The 20,721-nt window shown below is 36.3% G+C and overlaps 1 protein-coding gene across 1 annotated transcript in view; it reads right to left on the bottom strand.

Moving 5' to 3' along the window:
• The window catches only part of LRMDA (leucine rich melanocyte differentiation associated), a 689,441-nt gene that overhangs the window by 88,759 nt on the left and 579,961 nt on the right, over nt 1-20,721 (bottom strand). Inside the window, 1 exon segment of the mRNA XM_082311396.1 lies at nt 20,367-20,451. Within this exon segment, the coding sequence (XP_082167522.1) occupies nt 20,367-20,451 (85 nt within the window).

The following is a 20,721-nucleotide window of genomic DNA, read 5'->3' as shown; positions in this document are numbered from 1 at the left end:
AATGGAATTTTGAAATCAAATCTAACCCGTTATTTAGCCTAAAATCTCACTGTGTTCATTTAAAAACAAACGCCAAATACCAGCCACATGAGATACTTCAGATTTTAGCAGTCAACATAGGAAACCCTGTTGGCAAGCCACAAGGAAACAAACATATCTGCCAAGGACAGTGAACATTGTGAGATTGTAAATGTCCACTAACTATTCTAATTGATTTATATTTGGATTCTGCTTCTCAGTATATTGTTGAAAATGTTGAACTTTCAATTTCACAATTCCTTGTACCATAGACCACTTAATTATGGTAGTGCAGAGGCAAGAAGGAAGACTGATAATACAGTGTGTACGTACATCATGATACTTACTATTAGTTGTAGTAGTAAATACATATTAGATCATTATGCAAAGGCTTCCAGTCAGGAATAGAGAGACGTGGGAGACTGAATCAGAAATGGAAGAAAAAAGACTCTCTCTTATGAAAGATTACTGACATTTTGTCACTAATTAGTAGTGTGAAAACATTCTGCTGGAGTCCACGATAACAATATAGAACTCCTTTTTTTTAATAAACTGAATTAAAATTTAATTCCTAAAAGAAAAGTTCTTCCTGAACAGAAATCAGATCTCTCTGAATGTTAGTTTCTTCCTTGCAGATTAATAACCCAGTTTAGTATATCCTGCACTTATTGATGGAAAGTCATGTTAAAAATATTGGCCAGCATAAAGCCAAGATTTCCTATAATGTCCCAAATTAGTTGGCTACCACAGGTTTATGGATTATTAATGCATCTCCTGTTGGCATTCTGCCTTATACCATTTTTCATTGAAATATTAAACCAAATTCAATCTTTTCAAGATTTTTAGTAACATAAAGCTTGCAAACAGCATTAACCCCTGTTCCAATAAATAGTCTCTCGTTCAATAAGTCTTTTAGGTATATGCTTAAAACCATCTATATTCAGCAAAAGACAAAAGCACCGTTCAGATGTTTTGCTGGATTAGGAGGATCAGCTTTTAGATAATTATGTTTACATTAGTAAACTGAATTCAGATTTTCTTTTTATTGGAATAAATAATTTAAATAATTAAGCATAAACATTCACAACTGATTTTTTGCAACAAGGAATTAAGACACTTCTTGTCATTCAGACAAGGCTATAGAATTGAATACTAGGTGGGAACTTTTTCTAATAGCTAAATTCAGTGTTAAAAAAAAAAATCTTATATTTACAATGAAAATTCTTTTTTTGTCTAAAGTGTTACTAAGCTTTCTAGATCATTAAAAAGGACAATTATACTCAACAGAAGTAAGCATCTATGTTTTGTTTAACCAGAGTGCCTGATGAGGTTAAATACCACAACAGGGTTAACACACATTACATTAAATATACCCACAGAATTTAGCCTCTCAGTCCTCATGAAAGGCCCCATAAAGTACTAATATAGTTACTGAAATCTTTAATTTAATGATAACACTTAATAAATCTTTCCCACTATTTTTTATGCTCCCATTGTTATTCTTATGCAATAACTATTATTTTATGGTTTGCAATTAATATATTTTATAAATAGTAGCATTTTTCCTCTTCCATCTTCAAAAATTTGAAGATACTAGCACACAATTTAGAAAGGTGAAATCACTATCCTAACAATCTCTCCCTCTTGAAACAAAAAGGCAGCAACATTCCTTCCAGATGTGCAATAAGAAGAGAGAGTCACTCTGTTCCCAGAGGATGCAAGAACTCTTAGAATTACAAAGGCTGATGCCAAGAAGTCCTGCCAGATACACTTCACAAAAATGTTTGATGAATTACTATGGTGAGCATCAACTTTGCAGATAAATGACTGAAAATAAACTAGTTTATACCTCAATGGAGAGGATAAATTTCCTTTTTGCTTTGGGAACCTGAGGTATGGAGAAAGCTGTTGGCCATTCCACCTCTCACTGAACTAACAACACTTTACTAAAAATGCGTTGCTTCCAAATTTCCTTTCACTGAGGCTCAATAAATTTAGTCAGAGAGAAAGAAGACATCCACAAAAATTCTTACACAACAGTATGACAACCAAGTGATTTGTAAACTGCCTGAATCTGTACAGAAGATGGAAATCACTGATCTGCAATGTTAAACACATAACTAACTTACAAATTCTATGAAACTTCAAGAATGAAAAGAAAGCAAGCTGCAAAATGTGGTTCCAATGTGGATTTGCACATACAGACTCTACTCCATTATAAACAAATCTGATTACAACATGGCTGTGAATAAATATTGACATGGATGAATGTTATTTAAAAATCATCAGTGTGGAAATTTTTATCAAATTCTTCTGTGATAAAGCAGAAGCATCAAGTAAGGCCATACATTGGACAGAAGCTTTTAATTCCTCAACGATGAAAGCTGATGCTATACTTTCTCCTGCTTTAGGAGTATAGGAATATAGTATATATAGGTATACAGGTATATGGGTATATAGTATAGAATATAGGTATATAGTATAGGAAAAGCTAACCTTCACTCTGTAGCCCAAAGTATCTACATGCAATAACATGCCTCTAAGGGGGAAGAAAGACACAAAGTATTTTTCTTTTTGACTGACAAGGACAAGCTAAGAGAGAACTTTCAAGATTGTTATAAGAATTGGCCAGCAATCACACCGATTCATTTTGCATGTCTACAGTGATCAAAAATGATTTCTTATTGAATAGAACTGAAATAATTACAACTGCTCAGAACAGATTTCAGAATGGCATTATCAGCTATGAAAGAGTCAGAAGCAATATAAAAAAAAATATGATCAAGGACAATCTGAACATAAAGTACTTCTTCAAAGTAGTCCAGGCTTTTTATGACTTCTGCCTTCATCTTCCTCCTCTCCTCCCCTTCATGCTCCTAAATATTTCTGGGACTATTCAAATGACTTAAAGCAAATAAAATTTGTGCATAAGAAACTCTTTTGGCTAAAAACATGAGGGCTTATTACCACATTTCTTTACTGGCACAAAATCTGAGAAAAGCCTCAAGGTGCAAATGATCTGCAGTCTATTTAACATCATGGTTATTTATTTTTATGGGCACTCATTATTACTCTTTACCCTAAATTATAGTTACATTCCTGGCTCCATTTCCCACTGTTCTGTAATCTTTATAATAATATGGTTTTTTAGATTCCCAAATCCTCCTCAATACTTCATCAATCAAAAATGCATGTAACATCCACTAGTTGTTATACTGGGCAGAGACAGCAAACCATGGAACCATAGCTTGGACCCCAGATAAAGACCTTACTCATATCCCAGGACTGGGATATATGCCATAGCTTGGGTAGCATTTACTAAGAAAACCTGTTTTGCAATATCTTAAACAGAGTTTTTGCATACAAACCAATATGCACTGAATTAGTGCTTAAATACCACAGTTCCTATTTTTTATGGATTATGTGCTGAACTAGTTCTGTCAAGTTTAGAACAGTATGCCATAATTTTGACTAAATCTAAGCACATGCATCTTTTTCCATGGAAACAGTATTACAAGTATGCCCATTTCTTCTGTCACAGAAAATTTTCATGAATATTTTGATAAACAGCTGTTATGCTATAGTAGTTTATAGCCATAATAGCATCAGCTTCAACAAAGAAATGACACAGCATCAGAAGTGATCACATAACACTTAATTATTTTTGTGAACAACTCAGAAAAGTATAGTGTGGTTCATTTCGATTTTTGGGTTTACTGGACAGGAAAAAACTTGTGCTTTGATGAAAAAGCTCTTGGCTTGCTCATCACCTACCCATTAAAGCTGAGCTGGGCTGCTGTCACTCTCTTCACAATACCTTTAGAGAAGAGTGGGTTTGAGCAGACTAAATAATATGGTATTGCTTCTTTCCTGAAACTGTGTTTTGTAATTGCTGAAAAGAAAGGCTGTTAGAAAAAGAGGGTTCCTTCAGTAAAATAAAAACAAAAATAAAATTAAAAAAAAAAAATCTTTTTAAGGGCACTATATCACGCATGCAAATGGAAACCATTTATTAAAATGCAAATTGTACACCACCAAAAAAAACCCAACAGCCCACTACAGATTAGATTCTCCTAGAAAGTTCTATATGATTTAGAAGAAACTAACCTCTAGAAGCTACTTGGAAAATTGTAGCCTACCTGTATTGAAGGCTCCTTGACATGTTCGGCAGGATAGTGATGTCAGATGCCCAGCACTATTAATTCTCATCTGCTTGTCTACATCCCCACTCACCTGTTTCTTTTATTTATTTTTATACTTGATGAGATTTAATCATCAGGATTAACAACTATGTATGGAACAACACAAGCTGCAATGACTATACAGTGCTTCGGACTATGCTTAATATGCTCATTTTATCCTGTGGGAAGTTTTAAAAGATGTACAAATATAATGCCAGATTGTAAAATTTGAAGATAAGTGACATAGGAAAGTCAGAATGATCCAGACAGGAGTACTAACACTTGATACCATGAAAACAAGCACTTTGTAGACAGCAGGGATAAATGACATACCATTAAAATTATCTAAGAAGCATGTATGCCTTTGACGTAAACATTCAGATTGGATGGGGTGTTCTAGTTATTAAATCCGTGGACCAAGAATTAGGATACTTAAGTCCATACAGTGCCACAGACATTTTGGCTTAACCACTGTACATGGTGCTTTCTGCCTCACCTTCTCAAATATAAAAGGAAAACAGTATTTTCTTTATTTTATTTACTGCCTATCTTGTCTATTAACTAAGTAAATGCACTGGGCCATGGATAACTTCTTGCTACACACATGCTTGGCAATGGGCCCATAAAAGATTTCATGATATTCAAATAAGGTGACAATATAGCTGTAGGAGAAAACAGCTGTTGTTTATACATTCAGAACGAGAAAGCATAACATCCTCAAGGACAGTAAAGGAAACATAGTAGTACCCAAACTGCTCAACTTTTCTCCAAAGCAGCATATATGTCATTAAAATTCTTCCTGTGTTTCAGTAAGAAACAGTAGTGGCCAGCATTGACTTTTCAGTAGACATGCCGTTTACTTCAGTAGCAGATAAAAATAAATAAATAAAATAAAACTTGGCAAGTTCCGCAATAATCATGCTGTGAAAAGCAGCATAAATTCCTTTGCTTGTTTTCTCTTAGAACCACCTTTCTGATATTAAAAAGAAGGAAAGGGGGGGGGGGGGGAGGGGAGAGACAAAAAAGAAGGCATTCTCTTGCGAGCTTCAGTAAGTAACACTTCCCTATTACTCTCACCTGAGTTGAGGATGCATATGACATGTTACTACCACACAGATATTCAGACAGACTCTGCACCACGGTGGGTTGAAGTCAAGAAAAGGAAACACATCCCATGAGCAGAATTACTAAATCTTTCTCTAAACAAAGACTGGAGACGGCAGGTGCCAGAGCCTTTGTTAATTGTGCCCCAAGGCTCCAAAGCTCCCTGCCTTATGACATTAGATCAAGCTCCCTTCTTTCCCTGCTTTCAAAATTCCCATTCTTTCAAGCTTTTTGACTTGCTTAGCCAAGCTCCACAGATTATTGCATCGTAAGTGCCCAGAGAAACCCTACATAAAAGATACTTCATAAATGCAGATTGCTTTGTTAATCAGAATCTCTTCACTCTCTGGCTTGTTAGCCAATGCAGCTCTTCAAGCCTTTCCCAGTGCTGATAGTTTTCCTTTTTTTTTTTTTTTTTTTTCTTTCTTTCCCTTTTCTTTATTAAGCATCAAGGCAACAACATATGAAAAAATGAACTTAAAAACCTTAATTCAGCTATGCAACAAGCATAGGAAAATGTAGGAGGAAGCTTTAAATCAGTTAGAGAAGGTTTTGTAACTGCTCAAAAGCACACCCAAACTCATCAAATGCAACCCTATTATTTCCTGGGTCATACAAGCAATCTCTGGGATTGGCCTTAAAGTTCCTCTGGCTTTACATACTCATATGTAATTTCTTCTATGTTTGTACGAGTTAACACTCAATTCTGCTTGTCTAGGCTTCTCACAGGGTATTAGAGGTACATGAGGGAAAAGGTAAAAAGCATGAGTTGACTAATGAAATCTGAGAGCAGCGTTTTTTGTCTAAATATTGGAGTGATTGTCAAGGAGACAGAAGCTCTGACCGTATTTCATCTCCAAATTATGATTGCCATTGTTCATAGACTAAAAGAAATCTGACAGCCATCCTAAGATTTAAGATTCATAAGTATCTTTTCAATGACATATTTCACTGCGTTTGAAATTATAATATGATCTGTTTCACACTGCCCCCCTCCCCCTTCTAATTTAAACATGTTATCTATCAAGCTCTCATTAGAGAGGTTAAATCTCATCAAGCTGTTCTTGGGCGTCTCCAAGTCTATTTCCAAATCAAGAATCACCAAAATATTAGTACTGATGATGATCAATCAAAACATTTAAGTTACTTTAAAAGAGGAGCAGAAAGCTTGCATACGTCTTGGATAGAATTCACTCATAAGCTTCCATTTATTCTGTTGCCATGTAGAGCTTGGCAAACAAGATCAAAATACCCAAGATCAATATTTGGATGAAGGCTTCCTAGTATCTATCTAGGCACTACAGCAAATGTTCACACTTCTGAAGTAGTAATTCTCCTTCTGAGTTACTCTCCTAATATACTGTCAACAAACTTTTAAGCTACTTGGGGTTATACTTTAGGACGTGATACAAAACTGACATATTGTCTAGCTGTGATGCTCAAAAATACGTGGCAAGCTGACTACGTTTTACCTATAGAGAAAGGAATATTAGATGCTTCCACACTGACCTAAATTTGCTCCCAAGATGCCTGAACTTAGTAGTAAGGAATATAGCTGTAGCTTAGTGAGTAGACAGGGAAGCTCTATAGAGATGAAGGTGCTTTCTTCAGAAGCTCAGCAGACAATGGCTAATACAGAGAGCATATTACATGTATGCATACATAGCATCTCTTGTCCTCAAAGATTTTAAATTAATAGTACAAAAATATTGCTCAGCAATTGATTTGGAATAAACTTATGAGAAGTATCAATGCAGCAATAACTCACTACATATGACATCATAACCTCTACATGTATATGTATCTTGTTTCCCCCCCTCCCTCAATATTTCATTACCCTGCAAGTGAAGACTTGGCTGAAAATCTGAAAAGCCTCATCATGTATCCAGCCATATGTGCACAGCTAAAACACCTGCAGGTAGTTGTTTTAAAGCAGAGAGATGCCTAGCATGTGTATGGATTTCCTCCCCATAATCTCTGCAGGTTTAGCTACAGCTAGGAGGAGAACCTGCCTAGAGAGTCCCCTCTTGTACTAAGATATTTGTTTCCAACACAGTACTTCTAACCTACAGATCAGAGAAACGATTCCCTAGACTGGTTGAAAAATCTTTTGTATTAACCTTATGAAATCTGGGAATTGACAAGAAACAAAAATCAGATGTCTTTTTTTATTAGGAAATAATAGAATAGTATTTGAAAAAAAAAATTCTCAAAATCCATAAATTACGGCAGTTCAAAATACCTACAAACTGGTATTAAATAGTTTGCTTTGGAACTTAAGAAAAATATTCCAAACCCCTGAAGAAAAAACAATAACGAAACAAGTAAAAACTTAAGATAAGGAATGCACTAGTTCTTTTACTTAAAAACTATAAATGTTAGCTTGACCATCCATATTTTGGTTTTTGCTTTGCATTTCACTCCCTACTCTAAAGTGACTTTGAACTTCACAGATCAAACTGATTAGAATTTGCTGTTGCGCCTTTATTTATTTAAAAGTACTTTCTGAAGAAAGAACCAGTTAAAATTCAGTGTTATGAGAATAATTCTGTTTGAATTTTAAATAGGTCCTATAACATCAACCAAAATAATTACATAGATTTCAAAACCGGGTTCCTTACTGTCAAAACCTCATTTTATAAATCAGATGCTGTCTGCCTTCCCAAACTGTCTCCATGGGATTGAAGCAGTGCACAACTTTTTAAGCTAACTTAGAAACCGGCACTTTCTAAAATTTCTGCAGAATAGCTCCGTATTTGGTGTCCCACACAAGAACAGATCCTGAACAACCTCCAGAACTTCACAGTAGCTGTATTAATGCTTCACCTTTCCTGCCTGTGGTAGTGAAAAAAAGAATGACAGAGTAAGATTCGGCTCCCTGGTGAAACACTGTAGATTCTTTAGGGGGTATGTTGACAACGAATGATTTTAGATCCTAAATATTAATCTGTCGGGAAAATACTGTCTCTTTGTAGGATGCATGATTTAAGGTTACAAGTGCATCCCGGCTTGTGACTTTTCTTACATGGATCTCCCACTCAGTGCATTTCTAGCTACCGTATCAGCCACAGCAAGCTGGCATCTATTTTCACTGACCAAGTCACCACTAGAACTTTTTCAAGTATTCTTTGTATTCTGCAGAAGATATCTGCGTTTTGCATTTTTTTCTTTATTTATTTAACTGCAATTCATATTTTAACTTCTCATGGGAACTTTTTCTGCCTGAATGATGTTTCTTGTATCTCCCAAATGAATGCCATTTACAAGTCTTGCAATCTATTTTAACTAGCTCATTTTGTCCAGATCTGAACAGCTATCTTCCCTAAACATGCAGACAGCAGAAAAAAAGCACATAAGGGTTGGCAGAATAAGAGAATTTACAGACATTAACAATATTTCAAGCACTCTCTCCTTTGTAGCATCTCTTGATTTTCTAATTCTGCTCATTTGTGGGACCACTGAATAAAAACATTATACTCCGTTATTGCAAACAGATTTTTCAACACCGAAAATAATTTAGCTGACAGCTTCTCTTTCACTTTATTATTAAACTCACCTTGGGAAAGGGATTACTTTTTATAATGACAGTGTAGAACAAAAGTGAAAAGAAAGCAGTGCAATGATTAACAGTTAGGAGAGGGACTCCTTCAGCTATACTCCACGTTTCTACTGTCATTGTTATCTAGTATCAGATTACACGGCAGAGGCAAACTTTACATCCACGATTAGCAGCTGAGTGGATGTCTACATGTCTCTTTTTTACCTTACTGTAATTTCACCTGGTATTTCTTTTTCTTGACACATTATGTACTTTATATCAGTAATGGTTGGCATTAGACAGCACCAAATTACTTCTCAATGATCTAATAGCTTTTATTTAATATATTTATTATAAAGTTGCTCTCTTTTTTTCCCTTCATGGAATTTATCATCCACTGCCTTTAAGAAGGAGACAATCTGCCAACTTAATTAATTGGGTGGGTTTGGGAGGGGCAGTGGGGTGCGTTTCACTGATTTGGGGGGGGTAGTGTTTGCCAGTCTTTTTGCTTTAAGATAGATTCCAGCTCTTCCATCAGGGCCCAAGGGATTATTTGCATCGAGCCTGCTCCTTTTATTTCATGGAAACAAAAATGACTGTTAAGACAGGCTGCTCCCACTCACAGTTCAGCAAAAATACCATCTGGGAGTTGCCGCCCTCCTATGAGGAAGAGGTAGAGATGGGATAGATGTAGTTTTTCTAAGCTCATCTCTGACTAAATACAGTGCGCTAAAGCTGCTAGAGTTGCCACTACTGCAGCAGCTGCTGGTGAGGAAGCTAAGCTAGTGTGGGGAGATCCAGCATGTTGGCATGGTAGCCCTGTAATTTTGGTACCCGCGTATTCTAACTCCACTCGGAGCAGACATGCATGCTAATTGAGCTCTCTATTAATTGTGAGAAGCCATGTCTACTACTACAAATGGTTTTGAAAGACCTAACTTGGGCCATGTGCTCTTTCCACCTCTCTATATGTGACCTGACACTGAGCAAAAGTAAAAGAAAACAAATTCAGGGATTGCAGTCTTGCTTGGTCTTTAAGTAGACATCACAAGGGTTTCTTGCACCCCTCTCTGTATAGCATTCCTGTGAAAGGACTCTTATTCACTAGCCTTACATTTTTTCAGCCTACTGTGCTAAATATCATCATTACATTCGGTAGACATTATAACAGAACTGCAATACAAATCTGTTTCACTTGAGAAGCAAAGTCTACGGTTCCTTAGGTTTTATAACATAGAGCTTAGTACAAATTCACTGAATTTTTCCAGTGCTTCACTATGTGATTTTAGGAGTCTATTTTCCCCAGTGGCACGCAAGCACTAAAATTGCACTGCATTGCATTTTGCTCTCAGTAGGTGGGAAAGTGCATACTCAATGGGTTATTTTCCATTCTTTATTTCAGTTTTATGCAGCCACAGGTGGGGGGTCTTTCAGGTGGTTGCCTGGGTTTACTAGGCACTTTAGAGTCATAGACAAGCGTTCGTAAAGGGGTCTTACAAAACACACCAATGTTGTCAATCATGCAGTAAAAGAATTTCATCCTGTGTAAATAGCAATAACTTTCAAAATCTCTCAAACTGTAAAAGGCAACACAATGAACATCAACAAAAAAGGATCAGCCATCCTTTGTTTGGTAAGGGACACAAAACAATGTCACTTGTTTATACTTATTGTTCACCTCTCTGTCTCCTCCCCTTCTCCCCAGGTGCGATCTCTGCTTAAGGGCACACAAAGCTAATGAAGGATATCATGGTACTTTCTGTCATTTACTTTTCTAGCACTGATGCTACTAACAGATCACAAAAATATCACAAAACAGGGAAAAAAAGGGAAGTTGTCAACCTACTTAACATTTGCTTTCAGAGCTCTGAAAGAAACTTTGATCAGCAAACACATCATTAGATCATGAATACAGATATTCATATCCTATAAAATGTTGACAGCTTTCTCTTCTTGCATAAGAACACACAATGAAACCACACAGAGACACCCCCCTTCTTTCCTGCAGGCAAAATTAAAGAAAGGAACCTTTACCCACTCCTTGCACAGCACATACACCGAACAAAGAAACGCAAAATACATTGCATCTTTTTGGCTGTTGATAGTTTGGAAGAAACGGACATGTCAGAGCAAGATGTGGGCACCATAAAGAACTAAAACACAAGGGGCTAAAATAGTTTCCTTGCTGTTATGCAGATAGCTGCCCTTCTGACTGTGCAAGAAACGTCTCCTCCCCGCCCCCAATTTTAAAGCAGGCTTCTACATGTATTCACTATGCGGGAATTAGTACTTTGTTTCTGATGACACCCACATCCCCTTCATTCAGCTCAGTAACACTAACCACAGGACAGCAGCCAAGGTCATGTAAGCATCCTATCCTGCTAAGTAGTCTAAATCCTCAGAGAAATGCAGCTCCAAATGGAATGTCCAAATGATTTTAATCATAAGCAGTAAGAAGAATAGTGAAAAATATTCAGATGCAGTAGTACTTTCTCTGTGCGTGTAATTTTCTTTTTCTCAATAGAGGGTTCAGCTGTTTACAAACTGAGATGTACAAACTCAAAAATAAGATTCTGTGTCCCATATGTTCAAAGGCCTACATATGTGCATCCAAAATGGTAGCAGTCCATTAGGCAAATTAGTTTTCATAAATAAGAATCCTCGTCTGTAGAATATTTTGTGACCATACAGTAATATCTTAGATGACAGCAACACTTTCATCTGCGAAAGCATCAAAAATCTCCTGAAATTTTCCTCAAAAAATGCATTAAATGAAAAAATGAAAATTTACATTTTCATTACAGACTCTAATTTTAATGAGGAAACACTATTTTTCACTTTTCCATCATTTGATACATAGACTCTTAGCATGGGGCAGATGTTTACTGCCTCTGGAATTAAAACATGCTCAAATAACAGAATATTCAAATGGAACATGTACTGTAAAGATTTTTTTTTTAACCAGCAGTATAAAGCTTTATCCTGTCTGTGTACTACAGAACAGTACAGGCTGCATGGAATATAGAAACACGTGTCTATATGTTATTAAAAACAGCAAATTCACATTTAAACAAGGGTTAAAATCTGTGCTCTAAACACTCATTAATGGTTATGAATCAAAATAAAGGGGGGGGGGGGGCCTTGTAGCAGGTGTGCATATCTATGAATTTCAATACATTGTAAAACTGTCTGTAGCCAACAGCTTCATCGTTTGGCCTTTCTGAGCTTGGAGACAGGCAATTTTTCATGATTTTACTATTTCTGGGCAAACAAAAAGTTTTTAATTAAATATACCACATGATTCCAGATGTTTGTTTATTTGTTCCAATGAGGCTGTAAAAATGCCTGAATGATAAAATTGGAGGACTCCTGCAAAAACAGGCTAGGCTGGAGGGCTAACTAAACATGGGGATCTCTCAGGAGACTGTATTTGCACAGCACTGCGTATGCTTTGAACCTGATTTCTCTGGAAGGGCTGTGGCCCATGACTGGACTTCTTTATTGTAAAAGATTATAAAGCCAAGTGGCAAACTTAGCAGACTTTTTTTTTTTTTTTTTAAATTGCCAATTGCAGACTCATTGCATCATTAGTTCTCCTACATATCTAAAGAAAATTTTAGATAGGTTTATGGTTCTGGATCCCAGGTTTCCACTTAAAGAAGCCAATGTTTTCTATTTTTTTCTGCCACTTTATAGTCATGCTGCTTGGAGCTTCAGCATTCTCATGGTTTCTTATTGCCAGCATGACAAAATGAGCTATGTTGTGAAATATCAGACACTTTCTAGTCTACCCAAAAATATGAAGTTACAGTTTTTTCCTCATTAATCATATTCCCTCTGATATGACACTTGTATGGGTGACTGGGGCCCAGGCTGCTAGGTTAGTTTTGGCAAATATGGGAAAAGTTGCAATGAAAACCTCAGAAATTATGGAATAGTGACAAAAATATGGAAAATGGTCAGATCTTCAACAGCCAGACTGGGGAATGTGCACTGTGGAAAAATGAAAGTCTCTATAATATTCGGAAAAAAAATGCTGACAATTTTGAAAGGCTGCCTGAATCTTAGACTCCTAATTCCCGTTAGATGCAGAATGGGAATTTTGTGTCCAACTCCTTAGATATTTAATAAAATTTTAATTTAAGTCTGATTAACCACTTAATTAGTCTCTTTTTGTCTTTTAAAGTCTTGCTGCAGAGAAACACCCGTATTTTACTCCCACAGAGACATAGCACTCCAGGAAGTGATCCTCCTAGAACTTACAGCTGGTCAGCTTGGTCACACCCCTTGGGTTCACTTTCAAACCACAGAATACAGAGAAGGCTCACAAATTAAAATATGCTGTCATTAAAACCAAATCTTAACTTTTCTGACCGTCAAGAAAGACTTTGCACAAAACTGCAAGGCACTTTATATATCATCCCCAACTCATTCTCCCCACCGTAGTTTCACATGACTAGTTGCTCTCATGATTGCAATATACAGCAAGATAACAGTACATTTTTATGCTGAAGTTTTAATAATCTACAGTACCCTGATTCAAATCCAACATTCCTTGTATACACAGACAAGAAATTGTTGACCCTGTAAGTGACAAGAACATGAATCCAATGACCCAGAAAATGTATTTCTTGAACCATATTAGTCAAGGTCACACTCAAATCCAACCACAATTTATTCCACATTTGGGAAAGTCTTTGTGCTTTACAGAGAAACATGCAGGCACTGGCAGAGACTATCACTACCGAGCAAGTGAGGTAAATTGGTCCACAAAAGACCACTGCTATTGGTGGTGGTTCTATTCCAGTAAACAAAGAGATTAGGGCTCAGGAGAGGTACTACATGAGACCCTCCTTAATCTGCTCTTTCATTACTGCCCAGCAATAAACCACTCCACAGCAGAGAGCTGAATGGATCATGTGTATGTGTACTAGACCTCTTGATTCCTTTGAAAGGCAGCATCTGTGACTGTGTGTCAATTCACACAACAGGGACAGATGTCTAATGCATTTGCAGACTCAGGGCAAATATCAGTTCAGGTGGGCTTCCATTATCAGATGGAAGCATTTCACGGCAGTAAGCCTCTCTAAGAAAACGTGCCTTCTAGCATTTCTCCCCACCTACATTGTTTCGCTCATCCTTTCTACCTATTCTTCTCCCCGCAAAGCGACCACATCAGAAAAACTGAGGCAGCGGGTAAACTAGAGTGCAGCTTGGAAGGGAAAAAAAAAAATCACAGTTAGAGGTACGAAATTAGCTGCGCCACTGAAGAAATAGACATGGGTCAGTACTGTTCACCTCATCTCCAAGTCTAAGGTTTGGCAGGACTATGGGCACAAGCAGGGGCCATCCAGCAGTGGCTATGAGAAAGGCCTGGCCTGCCTTTCTCTCAACTGCACCAGAAACAGCTCACAACAGAGTTCTTTAAACATCTGACATTACCTTCTCACACGTCCAGACTGCAAGGACTCCAATCTACCTCTGACAGATTTTCTCTTTCAAATCCCTTTAACTAAGAGAAACTAGCTAAGACAGGAAAACAAAATGTTTTCTTAACCAAGTCTTCCCTCACACTGGCACTCATCTTTACCATCACCTTGCTTTCCATGCTTCTCTCATTTCTCTTGTGCTTCCATTAAAGTTAATTCCCCAAACTGAAAAACTAAGCAAGGCACTAGAACCCAATTTCTCATTTCATACAGGAAAGCCAAATGAGATTTTTTTTTTCCTTTTTTTTTTTTTTCCCCCTCATAACAAACTCCTTATTTTAGTCTTCTCCCACAGTGCCAAAAGAAGAGGATTTCCACCCACTCCCCTTGGGGCTAAGTCATGAGCACAGTACCACTCACTGTTGGGACATATTTCCTGGCATTAATAGGAAATGTCACAGCTTATTTTTGAGTGTTCCTGCCCCTGGAAAATATGATCTTGTCTGTTCCATGCTACTGTGAACTTTTTTTGTTTGTTTGTTTTAAGGTTATTCATCTCATGTTCAGAAGATCTTGGCCTAAGAGGTATGCGACTGCATATCACTCACCATAACGTCATGCAGCTAAAAACTATGGTATTTCCAAAGGACATCTCATATAAACCAACAAAGAAAATTTCTCACTTTTCACAGCATCTTTGCCTGATACAGAACTTCCATATATTGCATCCGCTTGCAGTTCTCTTATTCATCCTATCCTTAGTTATTACACAAGTTAAAGAAAATACTTCTTACATACATATATAGACACCTTTTGTTAAAAATTGTTTAGGATTCCTTAGATTAACTGAATGATAAAGTACTACCCACAGGTTTTTTATTATTATTATTCTCTTTTTGGACAGCACACAATGAGCTGCTTTATGCAGATATACAGGAAAATCAATTGATAAGCATAAAGTGCAGTTCACATTAAGAAAACGAACTAATTATGATAAGTTGCTACATAAATTGCTTTGTGACTTTCCCAGCAATCAATTTCAAACTCTAAATAAGCCTCTGGCTTGAAAACACAATGAGTACCTAACAACTGTGTCAATAACAACAACAGAGAAGACTGCAATGATCATATAAACAGGATAATTATCTTTCTGGAAGTAAGTTTTTATGCAAACCGATTTCCTTTTCTTTTTATGTCTGTGATTTAAAGACAGCATAGCTTTTCAGAGTGCATGTGTATTGAGTTGAAAGCCTTCAAAAATAATAATAAATGTTAATACACAAAGTTCTTAAGAAGTACGTGTCAATTTTATAATTTTACTTAAGAAAGTTAAAGTATTATCTTAAAACTCTAGATCCAATTCTTGAAGGATTGATAGATATTATTAGTTCCAGATGAACCTGAGAATATTTATTTCTAAAGTATGAGCAGGCTGAGCGAATTGAGGTAGAACAGGTAAATCCCTGGAGGATAGTCTGGGGCTTTCACGCATCACATCAATTATATTACTCCCTCTGGCTCTCAAAAAATTCTACCTTTTTCCTTCAACACCAAATTTTGAAAGTACTAGGTCTCCTTTAACTCCTATTGGATTGTAAATTCATTTCTGTCTTGACCTAGTGCATATCTCAATTCCTACAAAGCTAGTAGCTGGCTTTTATATACAGTACACCCTAAAAATCAGTCAGAATGCATTCTGTATAGTCATACCAGTCATTACTGAAAATTTAATATACCAAACACTCTGAGTACAATAGCATAGTATAATGATCACAGAAAAAACTCAGATCAAGTTCAGGTGTCTCTCTAACAGATTATATGCCTACATGCTTTTGCTTGCTTAGGAATGCCAAAGTTTGGAAAGATCTTAATTCCAAAACAAATCTTCAGCACACCCCTGTTAGACAAAAAGAGAAACTCAAAGCAGGAGGAACCTCTCTTTCCCTTTGTTCAAAAATGCTTTGTAAAATTACCTTCAGAGCATTAATAGGAAGCTTAAAAATATTCCGTCCCTTGATTTCTGGGCATTGCTTCTGAATGCAGTTTATGACTTTCAAACTCAGATTAGACCGTTTCAGAAAATAAGAAAATGTGTCTGTCAGTTGACTCAAACATATTGGTAGAATAAATAACAATTTTTCATTTGGGAACTCATCATTCAAATATAAAGAGAGAAAATGTCTGCACATACCAGAACACTTGGATAATTAACTGAATAGACACCAAAACAGGACAGTGGATTTGTTCAGGAAGTTCTTACAAGCCAGAATAGATTGGAACCGTTAAACCTTGGCATAAATCCAAGCTAAGGCTCTAAAAAACTACTTACATAAATACAGGCTTAGTTTTTAATGGAAACTGATTCTTATTCCTTTTACCAGTAAGCTATGGGGCAGACTTACCACTGTTTTTTCCCAGAAACAAGAGCACAAGAAAAGGAGTCATTTGTAAAATGTTACTGGAAACCAAATGGCTTTGGCAAACAAATCAGTTTTCAAGTAAATCAGGTAATAGACAACGTTATAAAATACCTGTTCATACAAAGGGCATCCAGCACTTTTTTTTATATGGGAAAACCAGATTTTCATGATAGTCATGATTTAGTAATATTGCTTCTCAAGAGATAGAATGATAAATTACTATTTTCCCCACCAACTGGAAAGCACTGTTCTTTTTAGAAGGCAATTTGAGTTTGAATGTTTACACATAACAAAGGAACTTCCTTACCAAAGATGCCATTATGAAAAAGGAATATACAACCTGAGGCGGGTGGAGAGTGGGGATCCTTTTTCCACACATCAAGCAAATTACCTTTAAAATTACATTATTACAATTTTAAAATTTCTTTTTCCATCGATTTCAACTATGTTAAGTAATTGAAACCTCTATTTTAAGATTTCATATTAACCCAGTGAATAAATTGTCATAAGGAACAGAAGGGTACAAATTTCACACTGATATCTAAAACCATATAAAATGAAATACAAAATGTTAGTTTAGCAAAGTTTAACAAAGACCAAGGAAAGACCCTTAGGAGTTCGAGATCATTGTCCTGGAATCAAAAAAAAAAATAAAGCTAGCTATAAAATTACCACTTTGGAAGGCTTGGCTAATAGGACAGCAATTAGATCTCATGAAGAATCAAGTCATATTGCTGCCAGGTGCCCAAAACCTGCATAGAAGGCCAATATACTTTCTGCTAAAATATGAACACTGGGACCAAGTAAAGGTTCAACTTAGAAAAGTGGGTCTAAACAACAAAGTAATTTAAGGGAAAACAACTTTCCCAAGATGGGGAGAAATTTTCTAAAGCTTAAAAATGTGTATCCAATATTTATTGCTCTCTTTGTGTACTTCTATACTGAAGCATCATAACGCTTGATATAATATTTACAGTAATTATTCCATATCATTCCACACTGATGCTACACTGTCATATGGTGTTTCTGAGGGCTCTGAAAGTGAGCAAGAGATTTTTACAATTCCTGAATATTGTCTGTACAAAATACGGAGTCAACCCAAAAAGACCAGACCCTGTCCGGAAATAATATACTGTATGCATGAACACGAAAGCTATAAGATGCATGGTGCAACACATGCAGAATTATATATTTTTGCTCTCCTGCAAAATTCATAGCTAAATAGAGTGAGAAATGTCCAAGTAAAACTGTACCATTCAAATACATTCAGCTTGCTCCAGCTCCCCCTCCCAATCCCCCAAAAATCAATTCACAGCGATACCAAACCATTTGCCAGGCTTTCAGATTCTGGTAAACACAAGTTTCTCCAGGGACAAATAAGAGCACTCGCAAACTTACAGCATTCTTCTTTCCAGTTTGCATTGAAAACTGCCAATATTTACATATGAAACAGCTGATTCAATCATTTTTTACAACACTGAAAGCATTCAGTGAAGAAAAAAATGAAGATATTCAGAACCTAAAACAGCATGTTTAAGTATTTCATTCTTTTCTTGGAGATTTTTCTATTGACTCCAATTAATCTTTTATGGGCTTGTGAACTTCAAGATTTTTCTTTGTATAAAAGAAGTTGATTGAGTTAATGCGCCCTGCCAGCAGGTTGTTCCAAGCTTTATTTACAACACCTGGAATTTTGGAAAGTTTTCATAATTATTTCCTTGTGAATATATTATATATATCTATACACATATATATAAAGCTTATTGGATCATGCTAACAATGTCTCTTTTAGGGCCAATTTTACCCTTTTTTGGATGACACTCTCTTCTCCATTCACTTTATTTATAACTGTGCTTAATCATCAAGGAAATTTTCAGCACATGTTTAGCATGCAAAGCAGAATATTTCTGGGAAGAGTAAAGACAGAAGTAATAAAGAATTATGTGAACAGCTAAGGGTAAAAAGTTGATAATTTGAGGAATATAATTTTCCCCTTTTATAGCAAGAGAGCAGGCATTCTCAAACCCTAGTGAAGACAGTGGTACTTAGAACCTGGTAAGCTCCAGCTCTGAATGGACACCTATATGGACACGTCTGCAATGCCTGCTAGAGCCACACAATTGCTTTATTGCAAGACAATCCAATCAATAATGCAGGCACACAACTTTTGATGCTTAATGCTATTGGCATTTCTTTTACCAAGTCAGATTCCAAAAATTGCCATGAAGCCACCCTTCGAATTCACTATCATCTAAATAAACAGATCTAAGGATACCTGGCTTTTAAAAGTACTTTTTAGGTATTTTTATAGAACTTAGGCATTTACAACATTCTGTCACTCTACTTATTGTCTTCCTAGACCCTAGCCATTTAATCCAACACCAGAAATCCAATCTCAAAGCCAATACGCTTACTTGAAAATCAAAGTCACAACATATCTTGGGAACTGGGTGGGGGGGTGGGGGTGTTTTGCAGTTATTTTAATTTGGTTTTTTTTTAATCTCTGAAGACCAGGTGTGTGCTCAAATCCAGAATATTGGTTTGATCCTTTCTCTTTAAAAAGTACCAGTTATCACATGAGCTCATTGTCAGAACACAATGCACTACAGTACTTTCAGGACATCTGATTTTCAGTAAACCATCCAGAACATAGCTTCACGCCTATCTTTAGCCCTGGCACAACAACAGTGATATAGGCTGCAACAAAGTCTAATCAGTTGCTTTCCTCATACTTCCCACCTGAATCATGGATCTTTGTTCAGTTGCATTGCCTGCCTGATTTTTTCAGAAGGTTTAAAGTAACAAGGCATTCTATTAACGCTGCCTCAATCTTCTGCAGAATTTGAACATACACTAAAACTAAGCTACCGTCAATTCATAAATGTAAGACTGACTTTGATTCTGCTATCCTATACAAAACCTGCCTCTACACAAATGGTTTACGTGATCAACATGGAATCAATGTGTAATGTGAGAAATAAATAAGAGTATGTTTGTTCCAGTTTCAAGCTGAAGAATGCTGCAAGCTTTATAAATTTCTCCTTTTTAAAACAAAGGTGAAAGAGCTTGGAATGCACCCTTCCTGACTGCTTCAGTTTTTCACCTGTCCCCTGAACTTTTTGCTCCATAGGTATTCAAAAGGAATTTGAGAATTTGCCCAAGGTGCTTTTTAAGTTCTAAGGATTGGTGAAAAAGGAAATTGAACACTGCTCCACCTTTAATGTTGAAAAACACAGAAGAATCCCTTTTTATTGCAATGAAAACGTGTTAACATTTCAAAATTATAGCCCTAAATTGTTAAACTGCCAAAAAGCTCTCTCTTTACAAACATTAGAAAGTTTACAAATTCTCTCAAAATTACCAATGCTGCATGTAATCATCTACTTAGCAATATTTAAGTACTCTAATCTCTTTACATTTTTCTTTCACACACAAAAAAATATCACTGAATGTTATTATCCATAGATTTATTTGCTTTCCCAGTAGACTACCTTTAAATCCTATTTAATACAAGTTAAAATCTGCAGTCTTGACAGGTATGGTTTTCACATCTAGTGCTTGAAAGGCATAGTGTTCTCCATAAAGTGCCAATGAGGCAGTAACTAATACAGAGAAGGCCTTACAGCAAAGCTTACCACCTTGCAGCAGTTCATACCAATAAAAGTTTAGTTCATACCTCGGTGATTGGTGAGGTCTCTGGATCCTGAAGGCAGAGGTGTATAGTGCATCTCTGGAGAGGTGGAGGCAGCATCACTAAAGGCCTGTGTGATAAAACAAATTATATCAGTACTCTGAGTGAAAGTCAATGATTATGCAAAGAGGCTGCACCTGCAAGATGAGTTCTATGATGTGGTTACAGGTGCACAGAGTCACCAGCCATGGAGGATTAATTTGCTTGAGTTGTACTCACAAGAGTTTACACAATGATATTAAGTATCATTACTAAAAGAATCTTTTCGTACAACTCAGAGCTTTAAAAAATTACCATGTTTATCAGGAAATCTTTGGGCAATGTTAAAAATGTTCCTCTT

This window comes from Platalea leucorodia, assembly GCF_965183815.1.
Source record: "Platalea leucorodia genome assembly, chromosome: 4".
Classification (NCBI taxonomy): Eukaryota; Metazoa; Chordata; class Aves; order Pelecaniformes; family Threskiornithidae; genus Platalea; species Platalea leucorodia.
This window is presented reverse-complemented; position numbering and strand designations above follow the sequence as displayed.